The sequence below is a fragment of the Procambarus clarkii genome, chromosome 59, assembly GCF_040958095.1.
Source record: "Procambarus clarkii isolate CNS0578487 chromosome 59, FALCON_Pclarkii_2.0, whole genome shotgun sequence".
In the NCBI taxonomy this organism is placed as follows: Eukaryota; Metazoa; Arthropoda; class Malacostraca; order Decapoda; family Cambaridae; genus Procambarus; species Procambarus clarkii.
Genome location: NC_091208.1, coordinates 25,018,411 through 25,039,218, shown reverse-complemented (window position 1 = coordinate 25,039,218; position 20,808 = coordinate 25,018,411). Strand labels below are relative to the sequence as shown.

Here is a 20,808-nt window from a genome sequence, read left to right as displayed (position 1 = left end):
ACATAATGTTGACAGCACAGTTCTTGCACGTAATGTTGACAGCAAAGTTCTTGCACGTAATGTTGACAGCAAAGTTCTTGTCCGTAATGTTGACAGCACAGTTCTTGATCGTAATGTTGACAGCACAGTTCTTGCACGTAATGTTGACAGAATAGTATGACCCCCAGAGGTCACCCAAGATACGAGCATACATATGACCCCCGAGGTCACCCGAACTACGAGTATAAATATGGCCCTCGATGTCATCCGAGCTACGAGCATACATATGACCCCAGAGGTCACCCGAACTACGAACATGCATATGACCTCCGAGGTCACCCGAGCTACGAGTATACATACGACCCCGAGGTCACCCGAACTACAAGCATACATATGACCCCAGAGGTCACCCGTGCTACGAACATACATATGACCCCAGAGGTCTTCCGAGTTACGAGCATACATACGACCCCCCGAGGTACGAACATACATATGACCCCCGAGCTACGAGCATACATATGACCCCCTAGGTCATTCGAGCTACGAGCATACATATGACCCTCGAGGTCACCTGAGCAACGAGCATACATATGACCCCCGAGATCATATGGGCGTCAGAACACGGTACACATTAGTTAAGTGACCCCAACTTTCCGACGACGATTATTTCAGATAACAGTCGCAAGCGACCACCACTTACTACTAGCTAATTAACTAGTAATTCATATAACTATTAAACTCTGTGTTTTTACACTCAAAATTTTTCTTAATTATGTTAATGGTACTTATTATATGCTAAAGTTTCTATATAAAAGAAAAAAATGCTAATTTTTATATAGAAACTACTTTTTATGCAAATATTGAATATATTTTTTATAACTTTAATTTTTTTTAAAAACTTTAGTGTTATTTTATAAACATAATTAAATTATTATATCATACTAGCTGTAGGTTAAAGACTAATTGTAATTAAAATGTAATTTTTTATAGTTACAAGCTCGTCCTCCCCTCTATCAAGGTCATCTGTTGTTGTTTTCTATACAGCTTTTCAGGGGGGACTAATATTCAAAATATTTTGTGTTTAATTCTTGGTTTCGTGAGAGGTGCGATGCTGACAGATCACCTTTTGTGGATGTTTCATGACTGTAGGCGCACCCTCTCTCTCCTCTTCTAAACCTTCTTCCTCTTTATACACGCCGACCACTGGAGAGCCTCGTGATTGTGTGAGTCAACCACACTGTTGTGGGTTGCAATCCCGAGGACCAGTACGGTGTTTGCTTCGTAGACGAGGCCAGGACAGGTTTTGTACCTGACCTTCAGATTCACCCACCTAGCACCGACTTGCAATGTTGCCGTGATTGGCTAGTACAGTACACAGAGCAGCTCAGTCTGTCTGCCAGAATGGTGCACTGTCTGCGGATGCTGTACTTTGGTGAGGCACAGATTGTCACCTTTGACTGTCTCTACATTCTACAAAACCACTAACATAACACAACAAACAAAATCAAGACCAATACAGGCATAAACTCCTTTCTCGCCACCGATGACTGTCTATGACTGCTTCAAACCTGCCGCTCTTGACAAACTACAACAAGGCCATCCAGCACCTCCGCTCGCTATTGAGCAGTAAGCAAAATGTATAGTTCTTGCACATAATGTTGACAGCACAGTTCTTGCACATAATGTTGACAGCACAGTTCTTGCACATAATGTTGACAGTACAGTTCTTGCACGTAATGTTGACAGTACAGTTCTTGCACGTAATGTTGACAGTACAGTTCTTGCACACAATGCTGACGGCACAGTTCTTGCAAGTAATGCTGACAGGACAGTTCTTGTACATAATGTTGACAGCACAGTTCTTGCACATAATGTTGACAGCACAGTTCTTGCATGTAATGTTGACAGCACAGTTCTTGCATGTAATGTTGACAGCACAGTTCTTGCCCGTAATGTTGACAGCACAGTCCTTGCCCGTAATGTTGACAGGACAGTTCCTGTGTCGTGACGCTGAACCCCGGTTCATTCCGAACACAGCGATTACACAACACATAACACCTTGCCTCAGCAACCGTTACTACCACCTATACTCCTACACACCCCAGACCCTTGAGGCGTACCACTAGGTTTGTACTGGAACAGAATGAATGAACATATGGAAGGTATTTAAAGGCCGTCGGGTTTTGTCATTTAATTACAAAGAATAGCCTCTGACAAATAATAACATATTAACATACTCTATTAGGTAAATACACTTCCAATACCCATATACCACTTGACCTCCGCGGTCACCACTTGCACTCGTAACTTCCGCCTAAGTCCCTAATACGGAATGATTACTACAACGCTCCACACCCGGTTAGTCTTTCAACCAATACTCACATACTGCAGACTTAACTTGGTCACTAAGATCACATCAGGTTCTCGCATAGCTGTCTGCTACACTTCCCTGCTGCCACAAACGGAGATCCAGAGAACTTCTCAGTTCACCTCCCACAATCAGACTCCAGTCAGCCATCTACCTCAACCATTTCACCCCGCCTCTCAAGGAAGGTATAATCCGCTTACCCTTATCCCTAGAAGCGGTAATCTTGTTCCTAGAAGCCTGACGAAGAATAATTCCTCTTTCCAGGAATTATTAATTTGGCTAAACAGGTTCGGTCTAAATCCATTGACCTTTCTTAGATATGTGATCCATAGTCTGTCTACTTAACATGTACTTCCAATCATCATTCGTTAAGTGTTGTAGTAATGATCCACTAGCTAATAATTCCTACTAACTTGTGGATTACAACACCTGCACATAATGTTGACAGCACAGTTCCTGCACATAATGTTGATAGCACAGTTCTTGCACACAATGTTGACAGCACAGTTCTTGCATGTAATGTTGACAGCACAGTATGACCACCTGAGGTCACCCGAGCTACGAGCATACATATGATCCCCGGCGTCACCCGAGCATACATATGACCCCCGAGGTCACCAAAGCTACGAGCATACATATGACCCCTGAGGTCACCCGAACTACGAGCATACATATGACCCCCGAGGTCACCCAAGCTACGAGCATACATATGTCACCCGAGGTACGAGCATACATATGACCCTAGAGGTCACCTGAACTACTAGCATCCATATGACCCCAGAGGTCACCCGAGCTACGAGCATACATATGACCCCTAAGGTCACCAGAGCTGCGAACATACATATGACCCCAGAGGTCACCCGAGCTACGAGCACACATATGACCCTCGAGGTCACCCAAGCTACGAGCATACATATGACCTCCGAGGTCATCCGAGCATACATATGAACCCCCGAGGTCACCCGATCAACTAGCATAAATATGACCCCCAGAGGTCACCCGAGCTACGATCATACATATGACCCCCGAGGTCACCCGACCTACGAACATACATATGACCTTCGAAGTCACCGGAGCTACGAACATACATATGACCCGCGAGGTCACCCGAGCTACGAGAATACATATGACCTCCGAGGTCACTCGAGCTACGAACCTACAACTGACCCCAAAGGTCACCCGAGCTACGAGCATACATATGACTCCCGAGATCATATGGGCGTCAGAACACGGTACACAGTAGTTAAGGGTTCCCTACTTACCGACGAAGACTATTGCAGATAACAGTTGCAAGAGACCACCACTTACTACTAACCGATTAACTAATAAATCATATAACTAATCAATTCTGTTTTTTTACACATTAAAAATTTTTGTGATGGATCCTGGAAGTAATTAATATGAGCAAAAGTTGTTATATAAACGAAAAAAATCCTAATTTTTAAATAGAAATTTGTTTTTATGCAAATTTTGAAAATATCCTTTATAACTTGAAAATTTTTTTGTAAAGTTTTAGTTTTGTTTTAAAAATAACATTAAATTATTATATCACACTAGCTATAGGTTAAGAACTAAATGTAATTAACATGTAATTTTTTTATATTTACTAGCTCGTTCTCCCCTCTCCTAAGGTCATCTGTTGTCGTTGTTTTCTATACAGCTTTTCAGAGGGGAATAATATTCACAATATTTTGTGTTTAATTCTTTGTTTCGTGAGAGGTCCGAAGCTGGCAGATCACCTTTTGTGGATGTTTCATGACTGAAGGCGCACCCTCTCTCTCTCTTCTAAACCTTCTTCCTCTTTATACACACTGACCACTGGGGAGCCTCGTGATTGTGCGAGTCAACCACACTGTTGTGGGTTACAACCTCGAGGACCAGTACGGTGTTTGCTTCGTAGAGGAGGCCAGGACAGGTTTTGTACCTGGCCTTCAGGTTCACCCAACGAGCACCGACTTGCAATGTTGCCGTGATTTACGAGTACAGTACACAGAGCAGCTCAGCCAGTCTCCCAGAATTGGTGCACTGTCTACGGATGCTGTACTCTGGTGAGGCACAGATTGTCACCTTTGACTGTTTCTACATTCTACAAAACAACTGACATTGCACAAACAAACAAGACCAATACAGGAATACATTACTTCCTCGCCACCGAAGACTGTCTATGACTGCTTCAAACCTGCCGCTCTTGACAAACTACAACAAGGCCATCTAGCACCTCCGCTCACTATTGAGCAGTAAGCAAAATGTACAGTTCTTGCACATAATGTTAACAGCACAGTTCTTGCACGTAATGTTGACAGCACAGTTCTTGCACATAGTGTTGATAGCACAATACTTGCACATAATGTTGACAGCACAGTTCTTGCATATAATGTTGACAGCACAGTTCTTGCTTGTAATGTTGACAACACAGTTCTTGCACATAATGTTTACAGCAGAGTTCCTGCATATAATGTTGACAGCATAGTTCTTGCACATAATGTTGACAGCACAGTTCTTGCACGTAATGTTGACAGCACAGATCTTGCACGTAATGTTGACAGCACGGTTCTTGCACATAATGTTGACAAGATGGTGACCCCCGAGGTCACCTGAGCTACGAGCATACATATAACCCCCTCGAGGTCCACCGCGCATACACATGACCCTCGAGATCACCCGAGCTACAAACATAAATATGACCCCCGAGGTCACCCGAGCTACGAGCATACATATGACCCCCGAGCTACGAGCATACATATGACCCCTGAGCTACGAGCATACATATGACCCCCGAGCTACGAACATATATATGACCCCCGAGGTCACCCGAGCCCGAGCTACGAACATACATATGACCCCCGAGGTCACCCGGGCTACGAACATACGTATGACCCCCGAGGTCACCCGAACTACGAGCATACATATGACCCCCAAGGTCACCCGAGCTACTAACATATATATGACCCAGAGGTCATATACGCCTCAGTAAGAAAGTGACCCTGTACTTACTGACAACTTATTACATCAGATAGCAAAACTAAGCGACCACCACTTCCGATAGGCTGATCAACTAGTTATTAACATAACTGTCTAATTTTTTTTTTATATGCAAATTTTTAGTACGAAGAAGGTAACTTATAATAACACAAAATTTTCTAAATAATTTTGAAAAATTAAATATTTATCTACAACTTGTAGATATTTTATACAAAATTGCAAAAAAAATAAATAATTTGAGAAAATATTTTGTAATTTTAATTTTACTTTATAAATTCAATCACATTTATATACTAATTTAGTTATAGTTTAATTAGTAATTGTAATAATGAGTCAATAACTGTAATTAACATGCTCGTCTTCCCACACTCCCATCGTTGTCGTCACGGTTTTCTATATAATATTTTAGGGGAACTAATATTCACAATATTTTGTGTTTTCATACTTTGTTTCATGACAGGTGCGATACTGGCGGATCACCTTTTGAAGATGTTCAATGACTGTAGGCGCACCCTCTCTTTCCTCTTCTAAACCTTCTTCGTCTTTACATACGCCGACCACTGGGGAGCCTCGTGACTGTGCTAGTCAACCACACTGTTGTGGGTTGCAACCTTGAGGACCAGTACGGTGTTTGCTCCGTAGACGAGGACAGGACAGGATTTTGTACCTGGCCTTCAGATTCACCCACCGAGCACCAACTTGCAATGTTGCTATGATTGGCAAGTAAAGTAGACAGAGCAGCTCAGTCAGTCTGCCAGCATGGTGCACTGTCTGCGGATGCTGTACTCTGGTGAGGCACAGATTGTCACCTTTGACTGTCTTTACATTCGACAAAACCACTAACATAGCACCAACAAATAACATCAAGACCAATACAGGCATAAATTACTTTCTCGTCACCGAAGACTATATATGACTGCTTTCAACCTGCCGCTCTTGAAAATCTACAAGGCCATCTCTCACCTCCGCTCACTATTGAGCAGTAAGCAAAATGAACAGTTCTTGCACGTAATGTGTGTCAGCACAGTTCTTGCACGTAATGTGTGTCAACACAGTTCTTGCACGTAATGTGTGTCAGCACAGTTCTTGCACGTAATGTGTGTCAGCACAGTTCTTGCACGTAATGTGTGTCAGCACAGTTCTTGCACGTAATGTGTGTCAGCACAGTTCTTGCACGTAATGTTGACAGCACAGTTCTTGCACGTAATGTTGACAGAATAGTATGACCCCCAGAGGTCACCCGAGCTACGAGCATACATATGACCCCAGAGGTCACCCGAGCTACGAGCATACATATGACCCCAGAGGTCATCCGAGCTACGAGCATATATATGACCCAGAGGTCACCCGAACTACGAACATACATATGATCTCCGAGGTCACCCGAGCTACGAACATACATACTAAACGCGAGATCACCCGAGCTACGAACATACATATGACCTCCGAGGTCACCCGAGCTACGAGCATACAAATGACCCCCGAGCTATGTGTATACATATGACCCCCGAGGTCACCCGAGCTACGAGCATACATATGACCCCCGAGGTCACTCCAGCTGCGAGCATACATATGACCCCCGAGGTCACCAGAGCAACGAGCATACATGTGACCCCCGAGCTACGAGCATACATATGACCCCCGAGGTCACCCGAGCTACGAGCATATATTTGACCTTTGAGGTCACCCAAGCTACGAGCATATATTTGACCTCTGAGGTCACCCGAGCTACGAACATACATATGACCCGCGAGGTCACCCGAGCTACGAACATACATATGACACCCGAGGCCACCCGAACTACGAGCATATATATGACCCCTGAGCTACGAACATACATATGACCCAAGAGGTCACCCGAGCTACGAGCATACATATGACCCCCGAGATCATATGGGCGTCAGATCACGGTTCACAGTAGTTAAGTGACCCCTACTTACCGACAACGATTATTTTAGATAACAGTTGCAAGAGACCACCACTTACTGCTAGCTGATTAACTAGTAATTCATATTAGTAACAAAGTCTGTATTTTCACACTCAAAATTTTTCGATGAAGACTGTCATGGTAACTACTGGTTGCAAAAGTTTTTATATTGAAGAAAAAAATCGTAATTTTTAAATAGAAATTGATTTTTATGCAAATTTTTTAAAATATCTTTTATAACTTAAAAAACTTTTAAAAAACTATAGTTTTATTTTATAAATACTATTAAATTGTTATATCATACTAGCTATAGGTTAAGGACGAATTGTAATTAAAATGTAATTTTTATATATACAAGCTCGTCCTCCCCTCTCCTAAGGTCATCTGTTGTCGTTGTTTTCTATACAGCTTTTCAGAGGGACTAATATTCACAATATTTTGTGTTTAATTCTTTGTTTCGTGAGAGGTGCGATGCTGGCAGATCACCTTTTGTGGATGTTCCATGACTGTAGGCGCACCCTCTCTCTCCTCTTCTAAACCTTCTTCCTCTTTATACACACCGACCACCGGGGAGCCTCGTGATTGTGCGAGTCAACCACACTGTTGTGGGTTACAACCCTGAGGACCAGTACGGTGTTTGATTCGTAGACGAGGCCAGGACAGGTTTTGTACCTGGCCTTTAGATTCACTCACCGAGCACCGACTTGCAATGTGGCCGTGATTGGCTAGTACAGTACACAGAGCAGCTCAGTCAGTCTGCCAGAATGGTGCACTGTCTGCGGATGCTGTACTCTGGTGAGGCACAGATTGTCATCTTTGACTGTCTCTACATTCTACAAAACCACTAACATAGCACCAACAAACAACATCAAGACCAATACAGGCATAAATTACTTTTTCACCACCGAAGACTGTCTATGACTGCTTCAAACCTGCCGCTCTTGACAAACTACAACAAGGCCATCTAGCACCTCCGCTCACTATTGAGCAGTAAGCAAAATGCACAGGTCTTGCAAGTAATGTTGACAGCACAGTTCTGCCACGAAATGTTGACAGCTCAGTTCATGCACGTAATGTTGACAGTATAGTTCATGTACATAATGTTGACAGCACAGGTCTTGCACATAATGTTGACAGCATAGGTCTTGCACATAATGTTGACAGCACAGTTCTTGTACATAATGTTGACAGCACAGTTCTTGGTGTAAGACAATTGTGGCTGTTTGGTGAGTCACGTATTTCTAAATATGTATGAAAAATAAACAGGTAATTCTCGCAAGGTATTATTCACCAATAGAAAAAAGTTTCGCGTCGTGGCCGGGGAGGATTGACTAGGCGCCAATCCTTAACTGTACTCCTCTGTTCCTCCAGCATTGTGTACCTTGTTGTTAAACGATTGGCAGGTGGTATTGCAGGGGAGGATATCTTGAGATGATTTCGGGGATTAGCGTCCCCTCAGCCCGGTCTTCGACTAGGCCTCGTTTTTGTTACACATCCCCAGGAAGCAGCCCGTAGCAGCTGTCTAACTCCCAGGTACCTATTAAATGCCAGGAGAACAAGGACTTCAGAGTGAAAAGGAACGTTGCCCAAGCATCATGTCCTGCCTGGAAAACGAACCCCGGACCTTTCATCTGTGACCCGAATGCGCTTACGTTCATGCACAATCGTGACTTTTATTCCTATTTATATATACACACTTGTAGCATGCGGACAACATTTGGCCGTCGTACATTTGTAAACAGCTGGCGATTCTTATCGCTTCTCGGCCAAGTGTCTGATACGATCCTTATGTAGAGTCCTTGACATTTAACCGGTTTCTGGATCATGGGGGAAGTGCTATAAGGGCTTACTCTAACGTTGTCGTGGGTGACCTGGAATTACAATGCCTCTAGGTTCGGATTATGTATTAGCGTATTAGATTATGTATTAGCGATAAGACCTACCATTAATGTATAATGACTTACTGTAAATATATACCTTTTGAAATAGAACATTTTCTGTAACTAGCTGACACTGTAATTATAAGGTTTGAAGGATAGATGAAATTGTTAATATAATAATCCCCGTTGAAGTCTGATAAGTCCTTTTGTGCCCTCTGTAATCCTTTTTTCCTCTCCTCTCTCACACTGATAACAAAGTACAAGATATTTCACACATATCGTGTTATAAATACAAGATATTTATAACAAGACATTGAACAAAGAGGCAAGGCAATCTAGTGGAATGGACAACAAAAAACAAATTAAGATTATCGAGACGAATTTCGTAATCAGCTTCTGAACGAAATAGGTCGAGGAAACCTTTTGAATTAAAAAATTATTGCTTTACCTGGCCAGAAGCTGGAAAGGGAGGCATGGCAAACTAATGCTCGCTCGACACTGCTGCAAGTACTTTCTTCCATATGAGTAATGACCCCCCCCCCCCCTAGAGTCGTCTGTCCTTCTTGTTTTGTATTTCGCAGACGCAATTAACTACATGATCACCTATGTAGCGCATCATGTAGCGCAATTGATCATCATCATGTAGCGCAATTGACTCGCATCCTGGGGACGAAGGTTAATCATTAGCAAAGGGAAACTTGCATATAAGCATAGTTACAGGCTTCCAATTCGTCGCTAACATTGAGAACACGAATTTGGGACGGCTCCCGTCAGTAACACATCAAAGTTTTTACACATGAAGTACTGAATTGTACATTTTCAATGGGTATAATGCTTAAAACATCAAACCACACCAAATATGTGCATATTTGTGACTAAAGGACCTTGCGAGAGGTTTGAACATTAGCTAATGAAGCAAATGGGAGTAGAATAGCTGTTGTGTCATTTACCGATATGACCAACACATGGCAAGTACAAAGGGGTACAGCGCGAACACAGTCCCCCGCTAAAAAAAAAAAATCACACCCTAGTTAACCACCTTTGGGTTAATCACAATGGTCAGAGCCACCGGAGAGTAGTGGCGAGCCTCGCCTTCGTGGTTACCTTGTCTTCTGTGCCAGGTAAGTATGCTAAGACATAAGTATGCCAAGCAAGTAACTGACAAAAGTATAAATAATCCTTGACTCACAAGTGGCATATTCAAAGCAATCAACAAGAAACGTGAATATGAAAAGATACTTGGGATTGGCCTAGTTACAAAGGCAGTTGTTAAAAGGTACTCATCAATGCTTACCAGTATCATAAGAAAAGCAAAACTTTCCTATCATGATAATAGATTCAAAGAAGCAAAATGCAACATGAAAAGCACATCTCTAACATCCTAAGAACTAAACACCACTCGCATAACCAGATAAAACTCTCACAGGATGACTATACACCTGCAACTGATTTGTAAATGGCAAATGAATTTAATAGCTTCTTTTCGTTGGTTGGTGCTAACCTTGCCAGAATAATCCCGCAGACTCAGACACATCAACACATCTCTCAGTGAGCTATCCAAACTATCTTCTCCTTTCACCTATCAGGCCGACAGATGTTGTGTCCATCATACACTCACTAAAAACCAAAGCTGGGAACATCAGTGAAATCCCATCCATTGTATACAAGAGCGCCTCCCATGCCCTTGAGCCACCCATAGCTCTGCTGTTCATCAAATTCCTAGAGTGTCATACCTTAACTGTTATCCTATAAAAGCAAGAGTAACGCCAGTTCATAAAGGAGGCAATCCGGCAGACATAAACAATTATAGACCAATATCAAACCTACCAATACTATCAAAAATATTTGAAAAAATTATCTACAAACAGCTCTACTCCTACCTCGTAAAATTCGACATACTCAGCCCCCGTCAGTTTTTTTTTTTTTTTTACAGTGTCAAAATTCGACATAGTCAGCCTCTTGACAAAAATGAGTTTCCGATTGGACTCTTCGTTGACCTGAGAAAGGCCTTTGATACTGTTTGTTAATTACAACTACCTCCTACTTAAACTCCACCATTATGGAATCCGAGGCCTTGCCCTACGGACGTCAACTATGTGGAGCTGGTTGCGAATAGAACTCTGGTACAATGGGCTGCACAATGTCCCTTAAAGTCCATATCCTTGATGCTCATCTTCATCAATTCAAGAAGAACCTGGGCATTTGCATCTACCAGGATATACTGGACTTTAAATGTTGCTACCCAAGTCCAAAGAATATGTTCTGCTATACAAAACAATGTGCTTTGTTCTGTTATGCAGAACATGATGGAGGGCTACATTTGGGCGCTGATAAGTGGAAGTGGGTTTACAGTTTAACGGTAAATCTAAAAAAAACTACACACTTGGAAATTGTTTGTTGTCATTTAAGTATAAATACATGTTAATTTTCATTCATAAAATATATTTTTCAGACTTTTTGTAAACTAAAAGACGCAAATTCACTCGTTTTCTAATTGAAAAAAATATATATTTCAAAGTATCACTGTCCTGGTTACAAAAGCAAAGTCTAGTGTGAATAACAATTTTCTATTCTTTGGAGGCGTTAGAAATTACTAAACATAACTTACTACCCAGGAACAAATATTGTTACATTGTGTTACTATATATTAGAAGGAGGGTTTTTTAATCTTCATGTTCTGCACATCTGGTATATATTGTTTCTTATATCAGTAATTCATATTCACAGTAATTCATATCTATTGCAGAATAGAGTAAATATTCAGATTATCTGAAACCTGGCTTCACCACAGTGACCAGCAATGGCACCGAGAAGCCACAATGTGTTTTGTGCAATTTTATCCTCGGTGTTGAATCTCTGAAATATTCAAAACTCAAACGTCACTTAGAGACAAAGTATCCACAACATACAAAAAGGATTTGGAGTTCTTTCGGCACCAGGAAGCTGGTCTAAAACGTCAGAGCTTTAGGCAACAGAGCACAGCAACAATGCAGGCATCACATTTGAGTCTAATGGGAAACTGACAAATAAACAAACAAAACAAAGCCACTCATGACTGGAGAGACGTTTATCAACCCGCACATGTTGAAGACGGCGAAGTTAATTCTTGGGAAGTCCACCGAGAATATCCACCAAACATCTCTGTCTGAAATCCGCTTCTGTCTTCTGACGTTTTTAGGCGGATATCAGGCATGTGTGTACCTTACATTCCCGTAGTCACTGATTGGCACTGATGGGCAGGTACTGATGGACAAGTACTTATAGGCAAGTACAAACCCCCTGTGTTCTACGCCGAGTCAGGGACCGGGCCGAGGGGACGTTGAGCCCCGAAATCAACGCAAGGTATGCAGTTAATTAGGAAGGGAAGGAAAGGAAACTCTTAGAGGAAATCGCACAGCCATTACGACTATATAGCACTTGGAAAGGATCAGGATAAGGATTAGGGATGGGACGGGGGGGGGGGGTGTGGGGGGAGGGATTCTTGCCCAACCACGATGACGGTCGGGGATTGAACGCCGACCTGCATGAAGCGAGACCGTTCCTCTACCGTCCAGGAGAACAAATTTATGATGATTAACGAAACGCTCAACAAATTTGAAGGAAGAGTTCCCTGTCTCTCCCCAGGAAGAGTTCCCCGTCTCTCCCCAGGAAGAGTGCCCTCTCTCCCCAGGAAGAGTTCCCTCTCTCCCTAGGAAGGGTTCCCGCTCTCTCTTAGCAGGAAGAGTTCCCTCTCTCTTAGGAAGGGTTCCCCCCTCTCTCTCCCCAGGAACAGTTCCCTCTCTCTCCCCAGGAAGAGTTCCCTCTCTCCCCAGGAGGAGTTCCCTCTCTCCCCAGGAAGAGTTCCCTCTGTCTCCCCTGGAAGAGTTCCCTGTCTCCCCAGGAAGGGTTCCCGTTCTCTCTTCCCAGAAAGAGTTCCCTCTCTCTCCGGAAGGGTTCCTTCTCTCTCCCCAGGAAGAGTTCCCTCTCTCCCTAGGAAGAGTTCCCTTTCTCCCGAGGAAGAGTTCCCTCTCTCTCTCCGAATGAAAAGTTTCCGCTCTCTACCCCAGGTTCTTCAGGTCTTCTCTCAAACGTCGTCGTTCCTACACTTTCTAGTGTGTGGTTGGTCAACATATTTCAGCCACGTTATTGTGACTCCTCGTCTGTATACAAACATACATATGGCCCCCGAGGTCACCCGAGCTACGAGCATACATATGATCCCCGAGGTCACCTGAGCTACAACTGAGGATGATGAGTCCAATCCCCCTGTTCACAAATTATGGGATTTGGACACCTTAGGCATAGTCCCTGATCAACCCAGTCCAGATGACACATGGACGTATCAACAATATCTTGATACTGTGATTTTCCAAGATAATCAATATTGGGTGAGACTCCCATGGAAGCTGAACCACCCACAGCTTCCAGTAAATTATTTCATGGCCTCAACCCAATTAAATTCTCAATTAGCTAGGCTACGGAAGCAACCAGATAAATTGCAACTGTATCATGCTGAACCACCCACAGCTTCCAGTAAATTATTTCATGGCCACAACCCAATTAAATTCTCAATTAGCTAGGCTACGGAAGGAACAAGATAAATTGCAACTGTATCATGCGATACAGCAACAACTTGCTAACAAATTTATAGAAGTTGTTGAAGAAGACAACCATAAGACAGGCCATTATTTGCCACATCATGCTGTCCTGAAAGATTCAGTAACAACACCAATCAGGATTGTATTTAATTGTAGTGCCAAATTAAAGGCAGACAGCGTGTCACTAAATGATTCTCTACAAACTGGGCCTAGCCTAACCCAAAGACTACAAGATGTCTTATTACGATTTCGTTCTGGTGTTTTTGCCTATACAGCCAACATTAGTAAAGCCTTTTTAAGAGTAGGCTTACAAGAGACGGATCGTGATTTTACTAAATTTCTCTAGGTGAAAGATCCACAGGATCCTAATAGCGAAATCATTACTTATAGATTTGCCTCAGTACTGTTTGGAGCGACATCTTCACCATTCTTACTCCAGGCTACTCTGGATACACATCTTAAGAAGTCTAATAGCCCCTACAAGACTGAGATGAGCAACAATTTATACGTTGATAATTTTCAAGGAACCACTAATGATGAGAATAAACTAGTGGAAATCTCCCATGAGGCTAATCGTGAACTGTTGGGAGCTAACATGCACCCTACAGTCGTGGGCCTCCAACAATAAACAACTCAACCAAATAATCGAGGAAGAATTCCCTGATTATAAGGTACCTCACAAATTGAAAGTCTTAGGTATGGAGTGGAATACTTCCACAAATTGAATATCAAGTCAGTGGATTTCAATCATTCACCTCTAACCATGAGAAAACTACTCTCCCATGTCAGCAAGCCATTTGACCCTTTAGGCCTACTCAGTCCTATTCTAATTAAGGGTAAACTCCTTATGCAGGAGTGCTGGCAAAGGAATTTGAGGTGGGATGAAACGTTGCCGGAGGATCTCCAAGAAAAATGGCAGCAGTTGATTCCTGATTACAACAAACTTAGTATTCTACAGTTTCCCCGAAATACCTTAGGACTAAATTTACCCACAAATTTACATGTATTCTGCGATGCTTCAGGCAAAGTGTATGGCTCAGTAGCCTATCTAGTTAATACTCAACAATCATTTGTGCTTACATCTAAGGCAAGGGTAGCCCCGATTAAAAGGAGGTCACTACCCCAAATGGAATTAACTGCCTTATTAGTAGGTGTAAGACTGGCTCATTGCCTGATCAAAACCCTCAGTAATGTTCACCTTGGTGAAATAGTAGTGTGGTCAGACAATGAGGCAGTATTGCAGTGGGTAAAAAACGACAACAACAAAACTCCCTATGTCAGCAATTGAGTAAGGGAAATTCGAGAATTGTCTGCTGGTTATAAATTAAGACACGTCCCAACCAAGGACAATCCAGCTGACTATTTATCCAGAGGTTTGACTTTAAAGCAATTAGTTAAAACCGAGATGTGGTTTAATGTACCCCAATGGCTAGTTAGTGGTCGGTGGCCCCAACAGAAGCCGCAAGTCTTTGTGACCAATATCACTACCCCTGTTGTGGATCCAGAACCCCCTCGAACTTTAGCTATCAATCCTCATCGTTATTCCAATTTAAGTAAATTACTAAGAGTTACAGAAATGGTATTTGATTTCATCAACAAGATGGGGATCAAGTATCGATTTCCTAGTTCCATCAAATATTGGGTCAAACAAGCTCAACAAGAGACTTATGGGAAGGAATATGAACATCTCCCAGAAAAGTTGAGTAAGTCTCTTGGTATCTGGCTTGACTCAGACAACTATAACATTTTGAGATGCGGCGGACGTCTGCTTCATGCAGAAATAAATTTAGATACGAAGAATCCTATACTTCTTCCACGTCACCACATCATTACTAAACTCATAGTTTTACATTACCATGAGCATAATACATTGCATGGTGGAGTATTAGATACTCTTACTGAAATCAGACAACGTTTTTGGCTTCCCCAAGGTCGCCAAACTGTCAAATCTTTAATAAAGTCTTGTGTAATCTGCAAGAGATATGATGCTCGAGTGTGTCCTTATCCAGGTCCACCGCCCCTACCTAAGGAGCGAGTCGTCCACCTTCGTCCCTTTGAAACCACAGGTGTCGACTATACAGGAGCACTAATTTTAACAGGCACACCAGACAAGATTCCAGTGAAAGCCTACATTTGCCTTTTCACGTGTGCTACCACACGCGGAGTACATTTAGAAGTCACTTCTGACATGAGTGCAGAAGCCTTTCTGCAAGCCTTTCGCAGATTTGCTGCACGAAGATCTTGCCCAAAATTAATGATCTCAGATAATGGATCTAACTTCGTGGCAGGAGAAGCTTGCTTACAAGAAATATGGAACCATCCAGAAGTACATTCTGTGCTCAAACAGAGACAATGCTATTGGAAATTTATTCCTCCAAGAGCACCATGGCACGCAGTTTTTACGAAAGAATGGTGGGAACTGTTAAGAAATGCCTAAGAAAAACCTTACACCGGCAGAAAATTAATCTCACCGAGTTACAGACCCTTGTCGTGGAAATTGAAGCACGAGTCAACAACAGACCTCTAACCTACTTAACAGAAGATTTCTCCCAAAGAGAACCCCTAAGTCCATCTCATTTGATTCATGGTGGTCTTCTGAGCCCTCTAATATCTCTAGGAGACGAGGATCCAGCTGACCCTTCGTGTGTCAAGGCAAGTGACTTGGTGGAGAGTTATAGACACCTTTCAAGAGTAATAGAGAAATGGAATGAAGTCTGGACACGTGAATATTCAACTGCATTAAGAGAATATCATTATGGAGCTGCAAGCCCATACAATAAAGTTCAACTTAAACCAGGTGATCTTGCCCTAGTAGACAGTGATGGACCCAGGTCAGATTGGCCTATAGGTAAAATTGTTGACATCCATCCTGACCGCCATGGTGTTTTACGAATTGTTAAAGTTCAGTGTCGAGACACTACTACCTTGAAAACACTGGAGAAATTAGTACCTTTAGAGTTAGCAGAACACGAGTGTTTTACAGATACACGTGTAACCCAAGTTTCAGAGAACAGTGATTCTACTCAACGGAGCACAAGACCATCAAGAGTTGCTGCTCAGAACTGCAAACAGAAACTTAAACAATATTTTGATTCTATTCAAGAGTAGATAACTTATCATTTAAACTTGAGGTGACCACGCTGATACAGTGATGAGTTGATGTCCAGTAATTAGTTATGAGTCATAGAGACCATGGACAGTAGCCTCACTGTATTGATGAGGTCTCTTTAATCTTAAATGAATCAATTATTCATAATTTATTTTTGTTAATATCCTTCTGTCTCTTACAAAGGAATTATTTAATAATTTTCAATGTTTATTTACGTCCCCATGTTGACTTAGTCATCTACCACAGATTCAGGACATTCGTTAGGTGCGTACTAACCTACTAAACCATGAATATAACTTCAGGATAGAGAAACAGGTGTACGTTAGTACTAATACCTGAACTATAACCCGAATTTTCTCTCCCCGGAGTTATGTTGGAAATATCCAACAGTTTTATACATTTTTGTATTTTATGCAGCCTTTGTATTAACCACAAGTAGTTACTAAAATTGCTAACTTGTAGATTTAATCCTTATCATGATTTATTTACTCATATTGCCAGATTCTTCCTAGATAGAGTGACGACGTGAGGAACGACAGGCTGTAACATGAATTCTCTCAACATTTAGTTGAATTTATAACAAGAGTCCAGTTTATCATTTTCTTTACTAAAAATAGTTACTTACTAATAAGTTTGCTGTATAGTCATCATGGCTTGGCGCTTTCCGCCTGATAATTCCTTCCTTCCTTACTAATAAGTTTAATTTCGTAGTATACTACTACTTACTGGAACTCCCTTCTTTAGTTAATATCAAACATTCTAGAGGAAATTACTTTGATGTAAATGATTTCACTTTAAATTTTCTCGATTGGCTGCACAACTTTAATAAGTCAATTTATGTTACGAGAAATTCTATTTTATCACAGAAGAATTTAATGTGATATTATTACTCGTCACTACCTCTTCCTTTCTTAGTCAATTGCGATATATACATATCCATTTACGCTCGAGATGTCTATCGAGAGCCGCGCATGCGCAATAAGGAAGAGGAGGCAGACGGGAGAGCGTCACACTAGACACGAGAGAACAAGAGAAGACGACGCAGACGCCATTGTCAGCGTGTAGCAGAGCTACATTTTGATCCTACTTATTTCGCTCCCACGACCAGTAGAGCGGTTCCATGTTTTCTGGCACAATAGCCGTGTCCCAGACTAGCATATGAGCAATTCCAAAGTCAACGCCTTTCAAGCAGCAGCTGGAGGACGAAGAATTGCTCAAGTCTCTACATCAATGGACACGCGGCTCGGCAGCTAGGTTTACCTTTTTGTTACTGTGGCCACAATTAACATTTGGGCTAGTTGTCGTTAGGCCGTAGAACAAATAATACAATCCCGTACGTGTCTTAAGTAAATTTACCATCTAAATAGATGATTATTTTCATAAAAATCAAAGGAAAGAATTTACAGTGCTTGAATATAAATTGCACAGATATTGGCTGAAATTTCCTTCAGTTATCCTCATGATTTAGGATTTATTTGTAGATACTTATTATGTAGAAGATTTCTACAATGTAATTGCCTTTCAGTACCAAGGCGACGCCAACCGAGGTGTTAGGCTTCCCCATCGTTCCGTGCAACAATTTGCCCTATGCAACACGTCGTCGGTGGAGCATAGCAACTGATTACACCTCACTAGATTTACAGCTAAGCTCTCCCTTTTTTATCTGTAGTAATAATTCTGTAGTTACAGTAGTGATCTCCCAAGGAGATCAATTACACTAACCCATTGATTTACTGATACTGTTCAACATTTCAGTAGTATATTGAGGAGCCTACGGGCTCACCATAGCCCGTGTTACTTGGAACTTTTTGTTCAAGGTAGCGAATCTTTAACAACAACAACAACATTGAGGAGTATTTACCTCCAATTAATATTATATAATCAACCTTATTTACTTTCATATTTTATTTACTCTGGTGAAGAACCAGCACCAGAATAATGCTAGGGATGTATTAATCTTTTAGCATGTAACCCCCCAATTTTGTGTAAGTTAATTTGACTCCATTTATATCAGAAATAGTTTCACTAAGATCCATAGGACACTAGTTCTTGGGATCAGTTTTTCCATTGCTTTATTTTGTTTTCCACTTTTTCTCAAAAAGTGGTGGTCCTTCATAGCTATCGATGTATATATTTAATTATTAGTTATTGGAGTCAGGTTTACCCCCACACATGACTCCCCGAGGTCAGCCGAGCTACGAGAATATATATGACCCCCGATGTCACCCGAGCTACGAGCATACATATGACCTCAGAGGTCACCCGAGCTACGAGCATACATATGACCCCCGAGGTCACCCGAGCGACGAGCATACATATGATCCCCGAGGTCACCCGAGCTACGAGCATACATATGACCTCAGAGGTCACCCGAGCGACGAGCATACATATGATCCCCGAGGTCACCCGAGCTACGAGCATACATATGACCTCAGAGGTCACCCGAACTACGCGCATACATATGACCCCTGAGGTCACCTGAGCTACGAGCATTCATATGACCCCCGTGGTCACAAGAGCAACGAGCATACATATGACCCCTAAGGTCACCCAAGCTACGCGCATACATATGACCCCTGAGGTCACCCGAACTACGAGCATACATATGACCCCCGAGGTCACCCGAGCTACTAGCATACATATGACCCCCGAGGTCACCCGAGCTACGAGCATACATATGACCCCCGAGCATACATATGACCCCCGAGGTCACCCGAGCTACGAGCATACATATGACCCCCGAGGCCACCCGAGCTACGAGCATACATATGACCCCCGAGCATACATATGACCCCCGAGGTCAACTGAGCTACGAGCATACATATGACCCCGAGCTGCTAGCATACATATGATCCCCGAGGTCACCCGAGCTTCGAGCATACATATGACCCCCGAGGTCAACTGAGCTACGAGCATACATATGACCCCCGAGCTGCTAGCATACATATGACCCCCGAGCTACTGGAATACATATGACCCCCGAGGTCATCCGTGCTACTGGCATACATGTGACCCCCGAGATCATATGGGGGTCAGAACACGGTACACAGTAGTTAAGTGACCCCTACTTACCGACAACTATTATTTCAGATAACAGTTGCAAGCGACCACCACTTACTGCTAGCTGATTAACTAGTAATTCATATAACCAATCAATTCTGTGTTTTACATTGAAAAATTTTTTTAGAGGATACTGGAGATAACTACTGTATGCAAAAGTTTCCATATAAAAGAAAAAAATCCTAATTTTTAAAAAAAAGGAAGTAGTTTTTATGCAAATTTTGAAAAAAAAATTCATAACATATACAATTTTTGAAAACTTTTAGTTTTATTTTAAAAATACTATTAAATTCTTATTTCATACGCGGTATAGGTTAAGGATTAATTGTAATTAAAATGTAATTTTTTATATTTACATGCTCGTCATCCCCTCTCATAAGGTCACCTATTGTCGTTGTTTTCTATACAGCTTTTCAGGGGGGACTAATATTCACAATATTTTGTGTTTAATTCTTTGTTTTGTGAGAGGTGCGATGCTGGCAGATCACCTTTTGTGGATGTTCCATGACTGTAGGCGCACCCTCCCTCTCCTGAACCTTCTTCTTCATTATACACGCCGACCACTGGGAAGCCTCGTGATTGTGCGAGTCAACCACACTGTTGTGGGTTGCAACCCTGAGGACCAGTACGGTGTTTGCACCGTAGACGAGGCCAGGACAGGTTTTGTAACTGGCCTTCAGATTCACCCACCGAGCACCAACTTGTAATGTGGCCGTGATTGGCTAGTACAGTACACAGAGCAGCTCAGCCAGTCTGCCAGAATGGTGCACTGTCTGCGGATGATGTACTCTGGTGAGGCACAGATTGTCACCTTTGACTGTCTCTACATTCTACAAAACCACTAACATTGCACAAACAAACAACAACAAGACCAATACAGGCATAAATTACTTTCTCACCTCCGAAGACTGTCTATGACTGCTTCA

The 20,808-nt window shown here is 42.2% G+C and overlaps 1 protein-coding gene across 1 annotated transcript; it reads left to right on the top strand.

Moving 5' to 3' along the window:
• Positions 1-15,118: 15,118 nt before the first annotated feature.
• Positions 15,119-16,821, top strand: LOC123748733 (uncharacterized). The gene is made up of 2 exons (XM_069307147.1): positions 15,119-15,706; positions 16,171-16,821. Exons 1-2 carry the CDS (start codon positions 15,119-15,121, stop codon positions 16,819-16,821), a joined length of 1,239 nt encoding a protein of 412 aa, XP_069163248.1.
• The last annotated feature ends 3,987 nt before the right edge of the window (positions 16,822-20,808 follow it).